General features: G+C 60.2%; 1 protein-coding gene across 10 annotated transcripts in view; it reads left to right on the forward strand.

Annotated features, from left to right (window-relative positions):
- BIN1 (bridging integrator 1) overlaps positions 1 to 19,112 on the forward strand; it is a 57,705-nt gene that overhangs the window by 11,376 nt on the left and 27,217 nt on the right. For all 10 annotated transcript variants that reach the window (XM_046658421.1, XM_046658420.1, XM_046658425.1 and 7 more), the window contains exon 2: positions 17,554 to 17,634. In XM_046658421.1, the coding sequence (XP_046514377.1) occupies positions 17,554 to 17,634 (81 nt within the window). The remainder of the gene's footprint in view (positions 1 to 17,553; positions 17,635 to 19,112) is intronic.

The following is a 19,112-nucleotide window of genomic DNA, read 5'->3' on the forward strand; positions in this document are numbered from 1 at the left end:
GGGACCCTTGGTTGCCCCAGGAGGCCAGCACATCAAAGGAGAAGGTGACCCTGCAGAGCTGGCCCTTCACTGGGTCGGGATTTCCACATGGTGCTGGGACCCCCCACCTGGGTTCCCGCAGGAGTTGAGGGACCCCAGAGGGTCAGGGTCAGATTTGGACGAAGCTAGCTGGACTCTGCACTCCCCAGGGAGCCTCAAGTAGAGGGAGAGCTGGGCACAGATACCCGAGCTCCCACCTCCCACGAAGACAGAGTGGGAACAGGGCCACCTGTGGGTCGGGGAGACTGAAGGACGAGTTAATGGTTGAGTCTTGATCTAAACTGAGAAACAGAATCCACGATTAATTGGATGCATTTGGTGAACCTGGGACAAGACCCAAATATTGTTGTTTCTCTGAAATATTAACTAAGCTGGGAGTTTATTTATTTGTGTCCCTCCATTTCCCCCCGAGGACTCAGTGGAGCAGTCTGTTCTGGAATCTGGCCTGGCTGAGCTGGAATGTCACTACCGTCCCCAAATTGACCAGCCCAGCCCTCCTGGTTGGCTGGACTGTGGGCCTGGAGGAGGCCACAGCCCAGGGGGACCCTGGGCCCTTCCCGAGGATGTTGGGGGCAGCACTGCCCTGGATCTGGTGGACGGGTGGGGCCCCCCTGGTGCCTGGTCCTGGCGCTGCTGGCCTGGGCACTGTGGAGGCCGCCCTGAGACGTGGGTGCAGGGTTGCAGGGCCTGGCTGGGAGAGCTGAGTCAGCACGATGGGAAACCCGTGCTCAGCAGCAGGACAGAACCCAATGCCTGCAGCCCGACTGTGCCACTGCACTCGCGGGTCACCCTGCCCGCTGTGCGCCGCAAGAAACCAGGGAGACCACGTCACCTTCTGCAGCCGGTGCAGTGCCACTCCTGGGCAACTTGGTGGAGGGAGAGGCCTCTGGGCAGCAGATGTGCACGCTGAGACCCGGGCTTCTGGCTCCTGCTCTCCCCTCCCTCCCTCTGGGACTGGGGGCAGTTACTGACCCCTTCTTGCTTTGGCTTGCTCTTCCATAACACGGTGTAACTGGCCTCCCTGCTAGACCCCGAGTTTTCGAGTCGGGAAGCTGGTGACCCTGACACCCACACAGAGCAGGCCCTTAAAGTGAACTGGAGTGTGAGGTTCCAGTGTGTCAGGGAAGGGAAGGGTTTTGCAAAGCACCTCATACAGCGTGCCAAAGTGGAAGGCCCACCGGGTTCAGATCCCAGCTCTGCTCCTCCCAGGACCTTGACTTTGGGCAAGTTGCTAGTCCCTTCTGAGCTTCGGTTTTCCTATTTGTGAGGATTAATGGGAGACGGGTGTCTCCATTTCACACCTGAGGCCTCTGAAGGCTGGGGTGCTGGCTCGTGGGCCCAGCCCTCCCCTGGGGTGGGGTGGCCGAGGTGCCTTAGGTGGGTGTGGGGTGCTCAGCTGTGCCTACGCCCTCTGCATGTGTCCTGTTGGGCCATCCTGCTCAGGTCCAGGCTGGCCTTGGCCCTCACAGCAGTGGAGGAGGCCAGCCCCAGCTTGGGTTCCAGATAGTGGGGCTTGAGGCCTCAGGGGGGAAGGAAGGGGAGGGGATTGGCTGGAGAGGGGTCCCCCACTTCCCACCCCCTTCAGCCCACCCCACCCCCGGCCCTCTGCCTGTGGCAGTACGAATCCCTTCCAGCTCGGAGATGACCAAAGTGTCCAGAGCTGTAGCATGAGGTGGCCAGGGGCCGACGTCCTGGGATCTGGGGTTCGGCATCCCCCAGGCCTTGCCCCATCTGCTCTTTTCTACTTTCCTCCTTTGGCATAGGACTGTGATTTTGTCTTTTATTAAAGGAATTGGTAACTCTGGCCGCTCAGCTTTCCTTACTGTTGAACTGTTTCTCCTGGTATAGAGGGCCCTGGGGAGGAAGGGGACAGGTGGGCTGAGCCCAGGAGAGGCAGCCCCTCCCCACAGGCGTAGAGGGCGTACTGGTGTTTGCTGTGATTTCTCGGGGCCTCTTCCGTCTTGTGGGTGCATGTGTGTGTGTGTGCGCGCGCGCGCGTGGTCTCTGCCACCCCTCCTGGTCCTCACTGCTTCTCCTGGAGCCTCTGGAGGGAGCCAGCACATCCAGGCTAGTGGAGGCCTGTGGGCCAGATCCCTGAGGGCCTCCTTAGCCGTGAGACGGGGCTCCAGGGCTAAGGCTCCCAGAACCCTGGGCAGTCAGAGATGGAGGGGCCTTTTGTGCTTACCTGGTGTCGCCTCCCTCCTCCGATTATGGAGGTGGGCCCCTGGGACCTGGAGGATGGTAGCTGGCCCAGGCCTCTGGCAGCTCTTGCATTGTCCCCTGCAGTCTCCAGGCTGGGCCTGGGAGGTCCCTGCTCCTGCTGGCTGTGCACTGACCTCCTGCGTCTGCTGGGAGTGGGAGGACAGTTCCCCCTGCCCCCCTATTTCTCTAAAACCAGCCGGCTTGCCAGCGCAAGAATAGAGGGGTGCAAGGTTCGCAGGAGGAAGCCTGGCAGAGCCCCCCTGTTCCCTTGGACATCCCCTGCATCTGACAGGGTCAGGGCAGCCACGGGAACCCCTAGCCTGTTCTTAGTCCCCTCTTGCTTCCCCCTGCCGCCCTCCCTCCTTCAGCGTCCCTTGAGCCTATTACTGGTTGATCAAGCACCCCCTCCCCATCCAGTCCCTTCCCAACTCTCCTGCAGCCTCCGCTCTGGTGAAATGCAGTAGAATTAACCCTGGGCTGGGGGCAGGGCCACCATGTTGAGCTGTGGGGCCCTGAACCAGCGAGTCCCCACCCATGATCCTCTGTCTGCAAAGTGGGGTGCCCTCACGGCTACTGGGACTGTGGACAGTCCGGGCTGAGGCAGGGAGTCCCTTAGCGCAGCTCCCAGGCCAATGAGGGCATGGGAGTGGCCATGGGGCTGGGGAGGGGTGGGGGTGGCCCTCAGCACTGCCATGTGTGCACGTGTGTGTGTGTGTGTGTGTTTGTGTGTGTGCGTGCGCGTGGTATGCGTGTCTGTGCTTCCTTGGGCAGGAGTGGGTGGGAGCTGTTTAAAACTGACTCTGGGCTTTGACTCCTTTGAAAAACAAAATGACAACAATAACCAAAATAGTAGCATTGTGTTTGGAAAAAATGCCACAGATCTTTTGTCCTTTAGGTGCTGTTTAATAGTTCTAATGTGACAGATGTAGACGTGGAGGATTCCAGTTGGTAAAATAAACGAATAACTTGGTTAAGCTTCTCAGACAGGAGCAGATGTACACAAAGGCCTAGGGATCCAGAGGGACATGTGAGTCCCTGTGCCTGGGGTGGGATCAGGGAAGGCTACCTGGAGGAGGTGATAGGAAGGGCCCACACAGCCTGGCATCAGTAGGGAAGCCAGGTTTCCTGAGCAGGATTGTGGGGTTGCCCGTGGTCCTGCCCAGGTCAGGCCTTCTTGGCCCGGGGGGAGGTTTGTGGGGGTACCCGCAGTCCTGCCCAGGTCAGACCTTCTTGGCCTAGGTGGGAGGATTGTGGGGGTGCCCGCGGTCCTGCCCAGGTCAGGCCTTCTTGGCCCAGGTGGGAGGATTGTGGGGAGGCCTGTGGTCCTGCCCAGGTCAGACCTTCTTGGCCCAGGCGGGAGGATTGTGGGGAGGCCTGTGGTCCTGCCCAGGTCAGACCTTCTTGGGCCAGGGGGAGCATGGTGGGGGAGCCTGTGGTCCTGCCCAGGTCAGGCCTTCTTGGCCCGGGAGGAAGGATGCAGGCGGCGCCTTCACCTGCCCTACCCTGCCTCTGGCCCTGTGCTCCACTGAGCTGAGGGCTGGCCCGTGCTTCACTTCTCTGCACAGGCTGTTCCCTGCTGAGCTCAGGAAGCAGCTGATGAGGGGCTGGTGGGAGGTGGGTGACTGGAGGGGCAGATCCCACCCCTCTGTTGATGGCCAGCATCCTGGAGCTGGGCTGAGAATAGTGCCCACACTTGCCTGGAGGGGCCAGGTGGGGTGGTGGCTCTGGGCCACTGTGCTCACTTCTCTGAACAGGTGGTGTGGAGGGCTGGGCCAAGGGTGAGGCCTGCCTGTCCTCAGCAGGCACCACCCAGCACGACAAAAGAGGCCCCGAGTGGCCCTGCGTCACCAACTCCCCGGGCCTCGCCCTGGCCGGGAGCCTCTGAACCTGTCTGCAGGAGGCCTGCCCCCGGGCGTGGCGCTGGGAGGTGGACGGTTGGGCCCTTCAGAGCTGCTCTGTTCAGAGCTACTTGTGGAGGCTGCTGCTGGTCCTAAGAGGCTGGTGCTTTCAGCTGCTGTTTGCTTTCCATGGGGCCTTTACCAGCTTCCCGTTTTGTCAGCGGGCCAGGGGCCTGCAGAGCCCTGGGGTGAGGAGGCTGCTGAGAGCAGGCTGGGGCGGGAGAGGAGGTGGGGCGGCGGGTGGTAGCTGTCCACGAGGAATGCCGTGTGTAAGCCCTAGTGAGTCATGGGGAACAGGTGCGGCAGGCACCAGGCACCAGGCAAGGCATGTGTGGGCTGGGGGTGGGGGTGGGGTGGGGGCGGGGGCAGGATGGGGGTAGGGTGGTGAGTAGGTGGGAGAAGCTGCCAGAGCTTTCTGGCTTGGGTGGGAGGAATCCCAGGTCAAGATGGGGATAAGGGGGCAGGAGGGAAGCCAGCCACCACTCTGTGCTGGGCCCTCTTAGCCACACAGCCACACTTCATCCTCAGTCCCCCCTTGAGAGAGAGGGCTTGGCTTCATTTGACTGATGGGGCTCAGGGCTCAGAAAGGTGAAGTTCCCTGCCCAGGTGGCACAGCCTGCTCCCTGCACCTCCACCCAGGGCCTCTCCCACCAGAAGAGGTCCAGAGCAGGAGCTGCCGCTCCCTCCCGCCCTCCCGCCCCTTTTCTTAGCCAGCTGTCTGGACCAGACACTGTGAGCTAGTCAGCTGCCCTGAGCTGGGCCATGAGGGGGCAGGTGGGAGCCTGACGGGGGAGTCTGTCCTGGCCGCCCCAGTCATCCTGGCCCCTCTGACCCCCCTGTGACTTCTCTGGGTACCTCAAACTCACCATGACCCTCAGGTGTCCCCGTCTCACATGGTGACAGCTGCTCAACCCTGGGGTGCCCTTCACCTCTCTCTCTGTCACCATATCTGACCGCTTCTCACCACTTCCTGTCCCTGCCCAAGCCCCTGCCCTGCAGGCTGTCCCGGGACTTTTTGTCATTCAGATCAGCGCTCTCCAGGCCTTCCTAATCGGAGCCAGAGTCTCACAGCCTAGGCTTCCGGGCTCCAGCCAGGGCCGTTTGTGCAGGGATTGGAATGTGTCGCCTCTGGAGCCCGGCTCGGAGTGTGGCTCCTGGCCATCCTGCTGGCTGGTTGCTGTGTGACCCTGGGGAGTTTGAAAAGCAGTGCCTCAGTTTCCTCATCTGCAAAGTGGGGATGAGAATAGTATTTCTTCATAAGGCTGTAGAGTGCTTTGATTGATGGATCATGCAATGTGCTCTGCATGGAGCCTGGCACCTGCTGTTTCAGGGCATCCTCCTCCTCCTCTGCGCTCTTCCCCTCTCTTCAGACATACAGGCCTTGCTTTTCCCACCCCAGGGCCTTTGCACCTGCTGTGCCTCTGCTTGGCCCGCTCTTGCTCTTCCTCCAGATAGCCTAGTGTCTCTCTCCTTTACCAGGTCTCTGCTCAGAGGTCACTTCCCTAGGCCCCAGCCCATGACCAGCTGTAAAAACATGTCAAACATGTCAGTTATGTCTGTCACCATGGGCATGCTTCCCCATGCCTGGTGCACTGGCCCTCCAGGGCAGGGCCTTGCTTTGCTCCCTGCAGCAGAGCCATCCAGGCTGGGGAGGGCGTCCAGGAGGAGCCAAGCCCCAGCCCAGCCCTCACACCTGGGATGAGTCTCAGAGTCCAGGGGTGGGGACTCCTCACTGTGGAGGGGCGCTGGATCTGGTCTGTGAGGGGCGAAGTCAAGTGGGGCCGCTTGGGCTGCTTGGAGAAGCTGGTGATAAGTTCCTGTCTCCCCAGGAGTGGGGCTGGGGGGAGGCCTGGGTAGTTGGGTGGTGCTTGATTGTGGAAGGGGGTGGTCAGCCTCCGTCTGGGTGGTCCTGGCCCTTCCAGAAGCCCTCCTACCCATGTGGACGCCTGTCTGGTTCTGCTGATGACTGGGAATGGGCTCTGCTTGCTGGGAGGTCCCTGAGGGGAGGGAGCTGGGCTCCTCTATGCCGGCTCGCTCTCTTGGCTCCAGGATTGGGTTTGGGACCTGATGGGCCCCTGCTTACTTAACCTTGAGACCAGGGGCTTTGAGCCTCAGTTTCTCCCTTTGTGGAGCACCTCCCTCTCCTCACAGGATGTGGGGAACACTTGAAGGCTTTTGGACGCTTTCGGATGGGTGGCTGTGCTGTTCTGTGGCCCCGTCTGCCCTCCGCTGGCCCAGCCCGGCCCCTCCTGGCGCCCCAGCCCGTCCTCCCCAGACTTGGCCTGCTGCCTCTGCTCCCCGTGCTTGGCTCTGGGCTGTTTGGGCCTCCCCATCCCACCCCAGCCCACCCTAGCTTCCTCCGGGGTTTGGGTGGCCCCACCCTGGCTGCTGGCCACAGGCTTATCTGCTGAGCTGGCTGGAATTTCAGGCTCCCTGGGAGGGAGGGAGAAAGGAGAGGGGGAGGGGGGGTTCTGGCCTGAGTCAACTAGAAACTTCTCACCTGGGGGGAGCCCTCCCTTCCACCTGGAGAGATGGCTGTGAAGGAGGAGACCCTGCCCCCTTTCTCAGGGGCAGGTGGGCTGCCAGCCCTCGGGGGGGCCTGTGGAAAGGGCCTGCCCTGGAGGGCAGGGGTCCTCCTGTGCTTGGCTATTGACCCACCATGTCATTTCAGGGCATTGCTGTGGGGCTGAGGTGGGTGGCGGCCAAGTTTTTATGGAGCCAGTTTAAGGACATAAAAAAGGAAAACCAAACACCCCTTTACTCTCGCCAGTATTTCGTAAAGGAGAAGGACAGTCCCTGGCGGAGGAAGGAGACCATTTTGGTGACAGTTGCCCAGGACAGGCCCATTGGCTTCCTCGGTCAGTCAGCTGTTCTTACCAGGGGCCCTCAGAAAAGGAGGCGTCTTTGTGGACGGGTGTCAGGGGACAGCAACTTCCAGAACATGAGTGAGGACATGTTAAAAAAAAACAGATCTCCAGGTCGGGGTAAGGTCTGGAGCTTCCTGGGGGGCAGCCCGCTCAGTTGGCCAGTAGGAACCTGGAATTGCTTTTCTAGTTTTTATTTCATTGCCAAAGTCTTTGCAAACTTCACATTCTCGGGCATAACCCATCTTTTTGGTTGTGTCACAAAGGTCTTCTCTCTACCAGTCAGATTTTTGGGAAGCAGCAAGATGGAGTGTCTGTCTTTTGCAGTAAACCCTGGACACGCCGCCCGTCACTCCCAGGGTCTGTGTACCCCCAGTTGAGACTCACAAGTTGAGTCTGGGCTTTGGAATCCATCAGGTCTGAGCTCCTGGCTCTGCCACTCGTTAGCCGAGTGACCTCTCTGAGCCTGTTTTCTGATCTGTAAAATGGGACCCACAGTTGCCACTTCACGATGCCCTGGTGCTATGAGGCCAACTGTAAGGGGCTGTCAAGGGTGGTGGGCTCCCCTCAAGGTGGGCCCTTGGATCAGGCTCCCTGGGGACATGCCTTGCAGTGCCACCATCCTGGAGCTTAGAGGGAGGGGCAGATGCCATGCCCTCAGCTGGAATCCCTGGGGAGCTCGGCTGGGCGGCGCTGGGTGCGGGGTGCGCCTGAGAGATGGGATCTGCTGGGGTGGGGTCCCCTCTGGAGTGTGAGCTGAGCTTGCGGCATTTCCCCTGGGAGGAAGGCAGGATGGCCGATGGCTGTCCCCAGAGCCAATGCCTCCTGCCACCACCTCGCTGCCAGTCTCGGGAAACTGAGATCCGGAGGAGGATGGGGAGAGAGAGGGCCCAGGAGACCGGATGAGGCCCTCAGCCTGCTGCAGGGGTGTTGGGGGAGGGAGCTGGCGCAGGGAGGCCCTCCTGCTCCCTCCAGCAGACCTGCCTGCTCAAGCCCTGAGCTGCTGTCGGTTTCCCTTTCTCTGGTTCTCTCTCTGCGCCCCTTCCTCATTCTGGGTTCTTCTTTCACAGCACCTCCTGGCATCGGCTCTGCTCCTTGCCTGGCTCCCTGGCCTCCCTGTGGTTCCTGCCACCTTCTTACTGTGCCCAGAGGCCACTGAAGGGCTATGGGCAGGAGCCCTGTCAGGGAGCGTGTGTGCATGGGAGCCTGTGGGTGTGCAGGAGGCACTGCATGGGGGCCTGAGAGCTGGGAGCATTCCTCCTGCCTCCTGGGGGTGGAATGCTGTTCCTGGCTCTTGCCCAAGGCCAGTGTTTCAACATTTATCTTTCTTAAAATTCATCGAGTCTTTGGAAAGTGATCAGGCAAAGGCTGATGCGTGGCCAGCCTGGTGCAGCAGGAGGGCTGCGGGTGCCACTGGCCAGGGCCTCTCCGCCGTGTGTTGGGACTTGTTCTCTGGGCCCTGGGCGCGGCTCCCACGCAGGACCCTGAGCTGCTTCTCCCCGCTACTGGCCACCGTGGGGCCAGAGCCGGGCCCAGGGTTCGGGGGACTGCCTGCTTCCTGGGGAAGCCAGGCCCCTCATTCCAGCCCCTCTCTCCGTGGTCCCCTCCTACCCTAAGGGCGCAGCAGCAGCTCTGGGGCTGCTAACTGTGCCAGCCTTGTCTGCAGGCTGGCAGCCATGGGCCGGGCATTGCCGCCCTGAGGCGGAGCTGCCGACACCTCCCTGGGAGTGGGCTCACTGGGCTCTCGGGGGAGAAGCAGGGTGCGCCTGGCTGGGTGAGAAGAGGAAGCTACCCCCTTTTGTAGACACTGCCAGCCCTGGGACAAGAGCTAGACCCAAGGAGCGACACCCAGCGAAAGGACCCACACCCAGTGAAAGGACCCAGGAGTCAGGAGACCGGGTCCACTCCTGGCCAGTGTGCAGCTCGCCTCAGTGCTCTGTACCTCCTCTCCTCGCTCGTAAAGTGGGAGTGCCATATGCCCACGTTAGAAGAGGCCGAGGGGCTCGGACTGCAGCCCAGGGCCAAGAAGGGTTCAGCCAGGCCGAGGGGTGTCCCTGGGCCTGGAGGCCTGTTGGAGGAGCCCATTGTCTCTCTGCAGCCCCACCATGCTCAGCACACACCAGGTGGTGTGGACTCAGCTGGGATACAGTGATGGGGCCAGAGGGCGGCTGCTGGGGTTGTCAATCTAGCTCCCACAGCAGACGGGATCTGAGCCACACTTGTTCACGGCCACCACAAAGGCACAGAGTCCTGGCTCTGCTCCTACTCAGCTGTGTGGCCAAATTCCTTAATGTCTCAGCCTTACTTTTCTTATCTCTAAAGTGGGGGAAGAATGTGTAGCTCAAGGCGTGGCCTAAAACTGAAATGAGCTGCCTAGGCGCAAGGACACCCAGTAGCAATGAGCACACCTCCCCTCAAGGGAGCCCGGGCTCCTTGGAGCAATGGCTGATTCAAGCGCACGCTGAACCTGGAGCCTCTTGTGTCAGAAAGCAAGGAGCTGCTCAGAGACTAGTTGGGATGCGTTCAGAGGTGCCCACTGGCCAAATTGGGACAGTTGGAGCGTCAAAAAGAATAATGAAGGTAGAAGATTATAACACACTGAATGCAAAATGGAGGCAGGAGTCAGTGATGTCCCCGCTCCCCACTCCCCAGGGGCTCGACCAGGGGAGCTCTTTGCAGAGTGAAGCCCTGGGTGGCCTGGGCTCAGGCAAAGGTGGGGGTGCGGTGCTGCACAGACTGATGTGCGCCCGGAGCACCGGGGACTGGTTAAACATGTGGCGTCTACTTCAGCAGGTCTTGGGGGGAGCCTGAAATTCTGTTTCTACCAGGCTCCCTGATGACTGGGAAGCTGCCGCTCCGTGGACCCCGCTTTGAGGAGCAAAGTGTTAATTGACGGTAAAGGCACTGGGCGGAAAGTTGTTGGCCTGGGACATTCACACGGTGACAGTGAATCGCCCCTCAGATGACTAATTAATTACCAAAAGTTACCTTTACAGCAGAGATCTGGCAAACACTGCTTGACCGAGTGGCCCAGCTCAGCATACGGAGCAGGGGACATCCACTGCAATGCGGTTGGAAGGACACAGCATTACTTCTGTAAGATTCTTGGCCGAACAATGTTTAACCTGTCGACAAAAATAATCCATAACCAATCTATAAATGAAAATTCAGGTGAGTTTATTCTGGGCCAAATGTGAGGACCATGGCCCGGGGCCTTTTTTCCCGAAGGAACAAAAGGCACCAAAGAAGTGGGTGCACAGAGTGGTTATATACCCCCAGAGAGGACGTTTCACATAGGATTGAAATGTCCGCTTTACAATACTCACGAGACTGCTCTGTCGGCACAGCGATTGATGGACACAGCAGGCAGTAGGTCTGCCATCTCAGTGGACACAGCAGGTGGCAGGTCTCTTGTCTCGAGCTGGGTGGTCACAGACGAGCGTAGCAATCAGTTCCTTGCGTAGGGAGAGATGCTTACCCTTAAGGGAATGCCAGTGGGGAGGAAGTTGCACCTTTATCTTAAGGGCCTTTGTTCTTGTCTGTGGGACACAGCACATGCGTAAAGCAGATATACAATGCACGCTCAACGGCCACCTCAGGCCCTATTGGAAAAACGGAGTCAGGCCGAGTCAGGTTTACACCAAATGGCTCCCTCATAGACTCCAGTATATCCTATTGCCGTTTCTATTTGTCAAGCCTAAACTTAACCGCATGGAAATAATCGGACGAATCTAGAGTGGGGAGCATTTCAAGTGACTGGTTTGTACTCTTAAAAATGTCAGTGACTTGAAAGAGAAAAAAATATGTAAACTAGCAATCAGTAGCTGTTGGGGGAAATATTCTGGATTAGAGGAGACAAGAGACGTGACAACCACAAGCCATGTGTGAACCGTGTTTGGATCCCAGATAGAAAAACAAACAAATAACCCAGACGTGAGGGACATTTTGGGAGACAGGTGGGGATATGTGGACATGGACTGTGTAGTAAATAACAGTATTAAGTACTGAGCACAGCCCAGGCGGGCGGTCCGGCGGGGACCTAGGAGACCACCCTGACTCTTAGGAAATGTGCCGAAGCGCCTTGGGGCGAAGTGTTTTGGGGTAAAGGGTCATGATGTCTGCTGCTTACTTTCCGGTGGTTCAGCAAAGCCACAGGCGAACGAACCAGACTGTTCATGAAGAGAGAGATAAGACAAGTGTGGCCGAGGGGGAATGAGTGGTGAGCTGTGGGGAGGGCGTGTGGCAGTTTGTTGTACTCGTTTTCAGCATGCTTTGAGGTTTATATTTCAATATAAGAAGCTGGGAGGGGGCCTGTGCCGGTGGGGGGTGGTGAGTGGTGGGCTTGGGGGGCTCGCCTGTCCCCTCCCTGCTTTCTCTCTTGCATGGCTCCTGGGCAGGCTGGGCAGAATATCCCCTCCCGGCATGTCTGCCTGGTGGAGGGGCAGCTCCGGCAACCAGGGGGCCTTTGGCCTGATTCCGGTGTCCCCTCGTCACTTTTCCCTCTTGGGGTGTCTCCCTCAGAACAGGGCCCAGCTGTGTGCTGAGTGATCAGTGGGAAAACCTGGCCTTCCAGCTGCTTGTCCATCTGTCTGTCTGTCTGCCTGCCCCTGCCTGCCTGGGGCCTCTGTGAGGGTGTGAGAATGTGCATCCTGTCGCTGTGGTCCCCTGACCACAAGCTCTGCTGGGAGGAAGAAGTGGGGTGGTGACGCCCAGCTGCCCTGGCGCGGCTCACTCTGTGACCAGCCCTGACTGAGGCGCGGCCAGGCGGCTGCCGGGAGGAGGTGATGAGAAAGGTCCAGGTCCGAGGGCGTCTCAGCTGCTGGGTGGTGGGTTCCTTGGGGGGAGCTGGATGAGGCCCTTGCCAGTGTGTGTGAGTGTGAGTGTGTGTGTGTGGGTTGGGGTTCTGGAGATGCTCTGGGTGAGGGGTGGGTGGGTCCTCATCTCTGCTGGCCGTGTGAGATGCCTCCTGCAGCAGCCGTGACTAGGGGTGCCCCGGCCGCTGGAGGAGCCCCCAGCTTTCCTGCCTGGCCCAGAGCCTGGTGACCAGGGCTTGCGGGCCTTGCCTCTGTTGGGCTTCCCTCCGGGGACCCTGGACTTGGCTCCTCTCCTCAGCCTTGGGTTCTAGAAAGTACTTATTTCTGTGCTTTGCCATGCCATTCATATGTGGGCATGTGTCCCACCAATGCAGAGGGCCTGGCCCCTCTCTGGGAGGAGGGTGCGGTCAGAGCCTCCAGGAGAGATCACCTGGAGCTCAGGGCCCAGCGGTCCGAGCAGGGTGCCCAGGGTCAGCCCAGAGGGCGAGCGCCTGCAGACATGCTCATCTGCACTGTCGGCTGGGCTCGAGTGGCTTGGGCAGGGCGGGGTCTGTGGGAGCCCCTTTTCCAGTGTTGGAGCCCAGGAGCAGCAGAGCAGCTCCGTGCTCACTCCTGACTGTGAGACCTCAGGCTCTTTCCTGAGTTATCTGTGGTCACCAGCCATTGTCACAGGGAGGTGAAGACACTTACCTGTGAGGGAGTGCTTGGTGTCTGTAAAGTGCTGTGCTCCGTGGGCAGTGAGTGATACACTGCTCCTTGTTCAAACAAGACTGGCCCTGGGGGGTCTTCCTGTCCCTCTGGGCTTGGTGGCCGTGCAGCGTGGCACTTGGCATCGTGGGCTTGCTGTCCCCGGGGCTGTTTGCTGGCTAGTCAGAGGCCAGGAGAGGGCTTGGCAGGACACCCGCCTGTTCAGTGGGGAGTAGGCCATTCCTGGCCTCTGAGGATGCCCTGGGCTGTGAGAAAGGCCACAGCTGAGCACTGGGGAAGGGGCACGCCCCTCCTCCGCCACAGGAAGCTCCTGCCTAGCCCCAGGGGGCCCCAGGGAGGGGCTGCCGGCCTTCGCTGCCTGGCTCAGTGAGGCTGAACTGTGAATGTTGTCAGAAGGAGGTTCATGGTGCCACCAGCTCCTCTCTGCCCTGCCCTGGATTGTCCCTCTTGAGACACTTCAGCTCCACTCTTATCTGGCTGAACCGAGGATGTGGTGACAGGAGACGGGGTGGTGCTGAGAGGCCTTCCTGGACTGCTGGCACAAGGGCTGCTGCACTCATCCCCACTCCCTCCCCCTGGGCTAACCCCGAGGTGCACCTGTCCTCCATCGCAGCATCCAGAAAGCTTTGTGATACAGGTGACCCAGGAGGGTCGGGGGGGGGGAGGGGGTGCCCCTGCCGCATGAGAGACCCCGAGAGAGTGGGAGTCCTGACAGTGCTCTGGGCCCTCCTGCTCACCTAACTCCTGCTCATCCTTCAAAACCCAGTTCAGTCATCCCCAGTCCCCTGAGCCCTGGGGGCCGGGCCCACCTGGACCCCCGGAGGCCCCTGCTGCCCCCGGGGCCTGTCTGTGAGCTTGGCACGGGGACGCTCCACTAACCGTGTGCTGGGTGGGGGAGCCCCTGTGTGCCCGCAGCCATGGCCACAGCTTCCGGCTCAGCAAGCAGGGGGCTCTGAGTGTGGGCGTGCAGGCTGGATGGAGGCGCTGGTGGGGGCTGGAGAGATCAGCCTTGGGGCCTCCCCGCGGGACGGGGACAGGTCCTGGCATGGCTGAGCAGCTTCTCAGTGGCAGGGAGGGTGGTTGTAGTCTGGCCCCAGTGGCCAGTCAGACAGGCCTCTCCCCAGCACCGGGGCGTGGCAGGAGGCCCAGCTATGGAGGGTGGGAAGTAAGAAGTGGGTGGCCATCCAGGCTGTGGGATTTTGGTGGACTGAATTTTGTCCTGGTCCTTTTCTGGGGCTGGTGGTGCCCACTTGTTTTTCCCTCCAGTAGCCACACTGGGAGCTCCCTGAGGTCAAGGCCCCAGGCTGCGCGTCCTCCTCCCCTCTATAGACTGGGGCAGTGCGTGCAGCCAGGTGAAACCTGGCCCAGGCCAGCATGCACTGACCTGGCGTTTTCCTGAGCCCTGGCCACGTGGTGTCACGGTGATTACTGCCATGTCAGAGGTGGGGACTGAAGTGTGGAGAGGAGGGGAGGCATTAGCCTGAGGTCACACGGAGCCGGGAGCCTTGCCCAGCCTCCGTGCTGGTCATCCCCTCCACACAGCCTCTGCAGGGCCGGGACCCGCTGGAGCCCGCCCAGATTACCCAGAAGCAGACCTCAGATGAACACGAAGGCCAGGTCTGGTCCTAATTCTGACGGCCGCCTCTTGGGGACTGTCCGTGTGTCAGGGGAGTGCTTTCCATACGTGACCCTCCCATGTTACATAGGAGGAGACTGAGGCTGCGAGATGGGGTGTTTTGTTCAAGGTCACAACTCTGCCCTCAAGATCCGCAGCTCAGATTAGCCAGCCGCTGCCAAGAATTTGTTGTGTGTCCCCCCTGTGCCCAGCCCTTGCAGGAGCTGGGGACACAGAGAGGGCTGGACACTTCCCCAACCTCAGGCTGTTCATGTGACTGGGGCAGGGCCAGAGGTGGACACTCCGGCATATTGTCTAGCAATGAGGAGAGTAGGTCCCAGGCCCTAAGTGGTATGGAGTGGTGTAGGGGAGAGAGAGGGCAGGGGCAGCTTCATGGAAGAGGTGCTGCCTGAGCAAGGTTTTGACAGGTGAATAGGAGTTTGCTGTGAGTGTGTGCCTGCCATGTGTACATGTGTACAGCGTGTGTGCACGTGACATCTGTCTGGCATCTCGGGATGCGGTCAGTCTGGGCCTGGCCTGAGGGTGGGTTGGTGTCAGGCCCTGCGCCTGGTTGTGGGAAGGCTGCTCTGAGGCCTTTTCGGGATGGCTGTTACTTGTGTATGTGCCACAGCCAGGGGCAGAGGCCTGTTTCACAGGCTGAGCCTGAGGGCAGTGCTCGTGTCTCTGTCTTCAGACAGGCACTTGAGGCTCTGAGAGAGACAGTGCCTTCTCCCAGGGGCCTTCTCGCGGCCTGGCCCAGTCTCACGGTGGTGGCCTTTCTCAGGGCCTTCACATCTCCCTGGAGGCTTCAGCTGTGTGGGTGGGGCTCGCAGCTGTGTCCGGGGAGTGGGCGGCTGTGTGTCTGTCTGCACACCTGGGGCCTGGGAGCCCTCAGGAGCCTGATGGCAGGCCGGGGCTGAGCGCATTGCTGACTGAGCGCATCTCCTCAGGGAGAAGGAGTTGGGGGGCTGGCCAGGGCCGCCTCCCTAGGCCTCTTGCCTTGCGGGCTAGCCAGCCCTGCCCCTGCTCCCTGGAGCCTCTGGCTCATTCTGGTGGCCCTTGATGGCTTCTGGAGGCTCTTTTTCACCTGGTGGCCCATTTCTCTCTTTGCAAGTGGTGGGCCATGGGGCGGGCATCTGCTGGGGGTGAGGTACCCACCCCAGCTCTGCGCTGAGCGGGCCAGGCCCTGTGAGGTTTTGTCCTGTTCCTGCAGGACCCACTGGGTATGGCTGCCTAGAGAATGGGGGCCTGCGGATTGTGGGAGGACCGGCTTTCTTGCTCATGGCAGTTTTGTTTTGCTTTTCTCCTCTCCCCCCGGTGTCAGCCCTTGGCATCCAGCTGCACTTGCCTGGTAGACTGTCCTGACTGTTGTAGCACAAAGGTGTTGGTGGGCCACTGCCCAGCACCCCCAGCGCCTCCCCCCCCCCACCACTCACACCCTCTGTCACCATCTTCTGTGACCTCCAGTCACTTTGAGCAATTCAAAATTCCCTGGTAATGTACCTCATCTGTCTGGTCTCCTTACCTTTGCTGTAAGCCCTCGCCTCCGTCTGAGCTGCCACTTCCCCCAGGAAGCCTTCCCTGACTGCTCAGGCTGGATAGGATCTCCACCCCGGGCTCCCACAGTCCCATGTACTTCCCTCTCTCTCAGGCCTGGACCCAGGTCTGCTTGATCTCTGCTGCCCCCAAGAGAGACACCCAGGGCTGGGCACAGAGCAGGCGCTTGGTGAGAAAGGGCCAAATGTACTACACAATGAGAGAGAGGGCCTGAGAGCTGACTGGCCTCACCGTGGCTCCTGGGACTGCGGGAGAAAGTGCCACAGGGCAGCACAGGCCAGCCCAGGGCCAGTCACGGGTGGCAAGGGTCCAGGCTCTGCTCTGGGACTGGGCAGCCCTCAGTCCAGGACCCTGGCCTGGGTCCTGGGCAGGCAAAGCTGTGTTCCAGGCAATGTGGCCCACTTCAGGGACTTTGAAAGGAGGACATAGATGAGGGGAGTGCTGGTGATGACCTGCTGGCCTCGGACTGCTGCCGGCCTGGCCCGCTTGCTCACAGGCTCCCCTGGTCCTGTTGGGCCCAGCCCCACCTGCTGCTCGTCCTTGCCCTGGGCTCTCCTTTTCCCTCCACCTGCCAGCCCCACCCACTGCCACCTGTTTTCCTTCTCATTCTCGTTGGGTTTTGGCTGCTGCCTCTGCTGATCATTTCAATGTTGTCCTTTCTGCTTCCCGTGGAGGTGCCTGCCCGGGGCTGTGGAGGGGAACTGCCTCCCTCTCTCCCTGCAAAGCCACCCCCATCTCTGCCTCAGCATCCCCTTTCTGTGCCCCCATCTCTCGTCTTTCTTTTTCCCTGCTCTCTCTCCCATGGCCCTCACCCCTCTTTGTGTGTTTTGCCTCCCCTCGCTCCCTCCCTCCCTCTATCTCTCTTTCTCTCTCTTTTCTCTTAACAGAGAGAGCTCTGGGGCTGGACCTGGCAGGATCTGAGAGAGGGGGATCTGGGAGGGTCTGGTGGGCCAGCCCTCCTGGTGAGGGCTTCCTCTCAGGCTCCTGGTCCAGCTTCCTTTTTTTCTAGGTCTTTCCCCCTCTCTTCGCCATGGATCCCCTTCCTTGCATTTACCATCATCTCCCTGCCTCTACTCTCCACCTCCTCTCCCCTGACACAGCTGAAAAGGGACAGTTGTGAGTCACCAGAAGGGAGATTTCCAGTTGGGAGTAGGACATGTGGCCGTGAGGCCGTGTGTGTGTGAATGCGTGTGTGTGTCAGTGTGAGTGTGAGTGCCAGGAGTAGCCTAGCATGGCCTGCTGGGTGGAGGAGGAGAGAGCAGGAGGCTGGAGCAGGTCCCATCTGAAAATCTAGTCAGATGGGGCGCTCACTCCTAGTAATAGGAGAGCCGGGCCCCAGCGCCCTCGCTGCCCTCCTTGTCGTGGGGTGTCGCCTCCCAGCTCAGGGGCGGCTTTTCCTCCCCATGCTGTTCGTGAGCCTTGGGCTCGGGAAGTGGAGTCCTGTGTCTCCCACCTGGCCCGTCTCATGCTCAGCTCACTTTCCAGCAGCCAGGGTAGGGGCGGAGAGCCCAGGTGCAGTGTGAGATCAGCAAGGAGGTGCCCGCCCCTCGTGCTGTCTTGGAATCCCCCTCCTCCTGGTTCCGGTGGTGACGGCAGGCTTGTCCTAGGTCCTCCTCTTGGCCGAGGGGCGAGCCCTGGAGAGAGGGTGGAGAGGTCTCAGGACTCGATGCGCTCAGTCCTGCCCTGGGGGGTCACAGCAGCTGCGAGACCTCCTGACCGTCCCCAGTGCTGTTGGCCGTGGCTCCCAGACCCTGGCTGGGTGGGGAGGGGTCTGTGGTATCGGAGACTGGGCCCTCTTGGTTTGGCCACTCTTTTTCTCTGAGTAACACTCTTCTCTTCTCCCTCTGCCTTGGCAGGTCCTCCAGAAACTGGGGAAGGCAGATGAGACAAAGGATGAGCAGTTTGAACAGTGTGTCCAGAATTTCAACAAGCAGCTGGTGAGTGTGGGTGGCCCTTGGCCTTAGGGAGCTTGCGAAAATGCAACTGTGGCTGCCAGGTGGAAAATGTCAGGAGCCGAATTTGTGGAGTAAGGGAGCTTGGAGAAGGGGAATCAGTGTGGGCTGGCGAGGTCACGGAAGACTTCCTGGAGGAGAGAGCACTGGCACAGGGCGTGGACCCTGGGAAAGAAGAGGGGCCAGGTGTACTTTAGGTCCTTGGTAAGACAGAAAGGGAGGGTGGGGTTTGGGGGTTGGGTGGGAGAAGGCAATAGATCGTGGCCATGCTCTGGAAAAACTTGAATATCAAGGCAACTGGGAGCTGTAGAAGCTTCCTGTGAGAGTGGCATGGCAGGGCTTATTGGGGAGGCTGGGCCAGACAGATTTGATTTGGGCCCCTGCTGTGCAGTGACTGTGCCTGGCTGTGTGGCAGGTCCCGGGCCGGCCGTTTGTAGACTGTTTGTGGATGCCTCCCAACAACCCCATAAGGCGACCAGTGTCATCGTTCCTCTTTTGTAGGTGAAGCACTTGGGGCTCAGAGAACTTGGGTAATTTTCCCAAGGCCATCCAGCTTTGGAAGTAGATTCAGACTCATACTTGTCTGGTTCCCAAGACTGCAAGGGACTTTAAAGGCATCCTTACCAAGTCCTTCTATAGGCCAGGGATCTGTGACAGAAGGGGCTTGATCACCTTGGCAGCCTGGGGGCAGTGGTTAGATCCAAGGGAGGACTTCCTGACCGAAGGGCTCTGAATACCCTGATGGATTATCCCTGAAACCTTCCCCCATGGAGATCAGCTGAGTCTACAATAAGACACTTCTGTGGCTCTATCTGAGGACAGTGGAAGGGGGACGTGAGATGACCCTGGCGATTCTCTGCTCCCTAGGGAGGCCTAAGGTAGCAGGAAGAGAGGGAGAGTGGGGCCGTGGCTCTGTGGCTTCTGCTGGCCAGCCCCAGTGAGTGACAGATGGGGATGGAGGCTGGAAGAGGCCACGAGGAATGAGCATGGGCGTGGGGAGTGAGGTCAGCGTCTAAGCTCCTCTAGGCCAGGTGGGCCCGGGCTGGGGGCTGGGAGGAACCAGGCCTCACCCCGCTCCCTGTCCATGTCTGAGGCCTCAGAAAGCACTGATGGTGCCTTCCAAGGCCCCTGCAGCTGGAATGGAGCCTGGGGGAGGGGGCCTCCGTTGGTGAACTCTGGCAGCCCACCAGCCAGGGCTGGGAGCATGCTGGGAGAGGGCCGGGGAGCATGCTGGGAGAGGACTGGGCAGCATGCTGGGAGAGGGCCGGGGAGCATGCTGGGAGAGGGTCGGGGAGCATGCTGGGAGAGGGCCTGGGAGCATCCTGGGAGAGAGCTTGGGAGCATCCAGCGAGAGGGCCAGGGAGTATCCTGGGAGAGTGCTGGGGAGCATGCTGGGAGAGGCCCTGGGAGCATCTTGGGAGAGGGCCAGGGAGCAATCTGGGAAAGCGCTGGGGAGCATGATG

This window comes from Equus quagga, chromosome 4 (genome assembly GCF_021613505.1).
Source record: "Equus quagga isolate Etosha38 chromosome 4, UCLA_HA_Equagga_1.0, whole genome shotgun sequence".
In the NCBI taxonomy this organism is placed as follows: domain Eukaryota; kingdom Metazoa; phylum Chordata; class Mammalia; order Perissodactyla; family Equidae; genus Equus; species Equus quagga.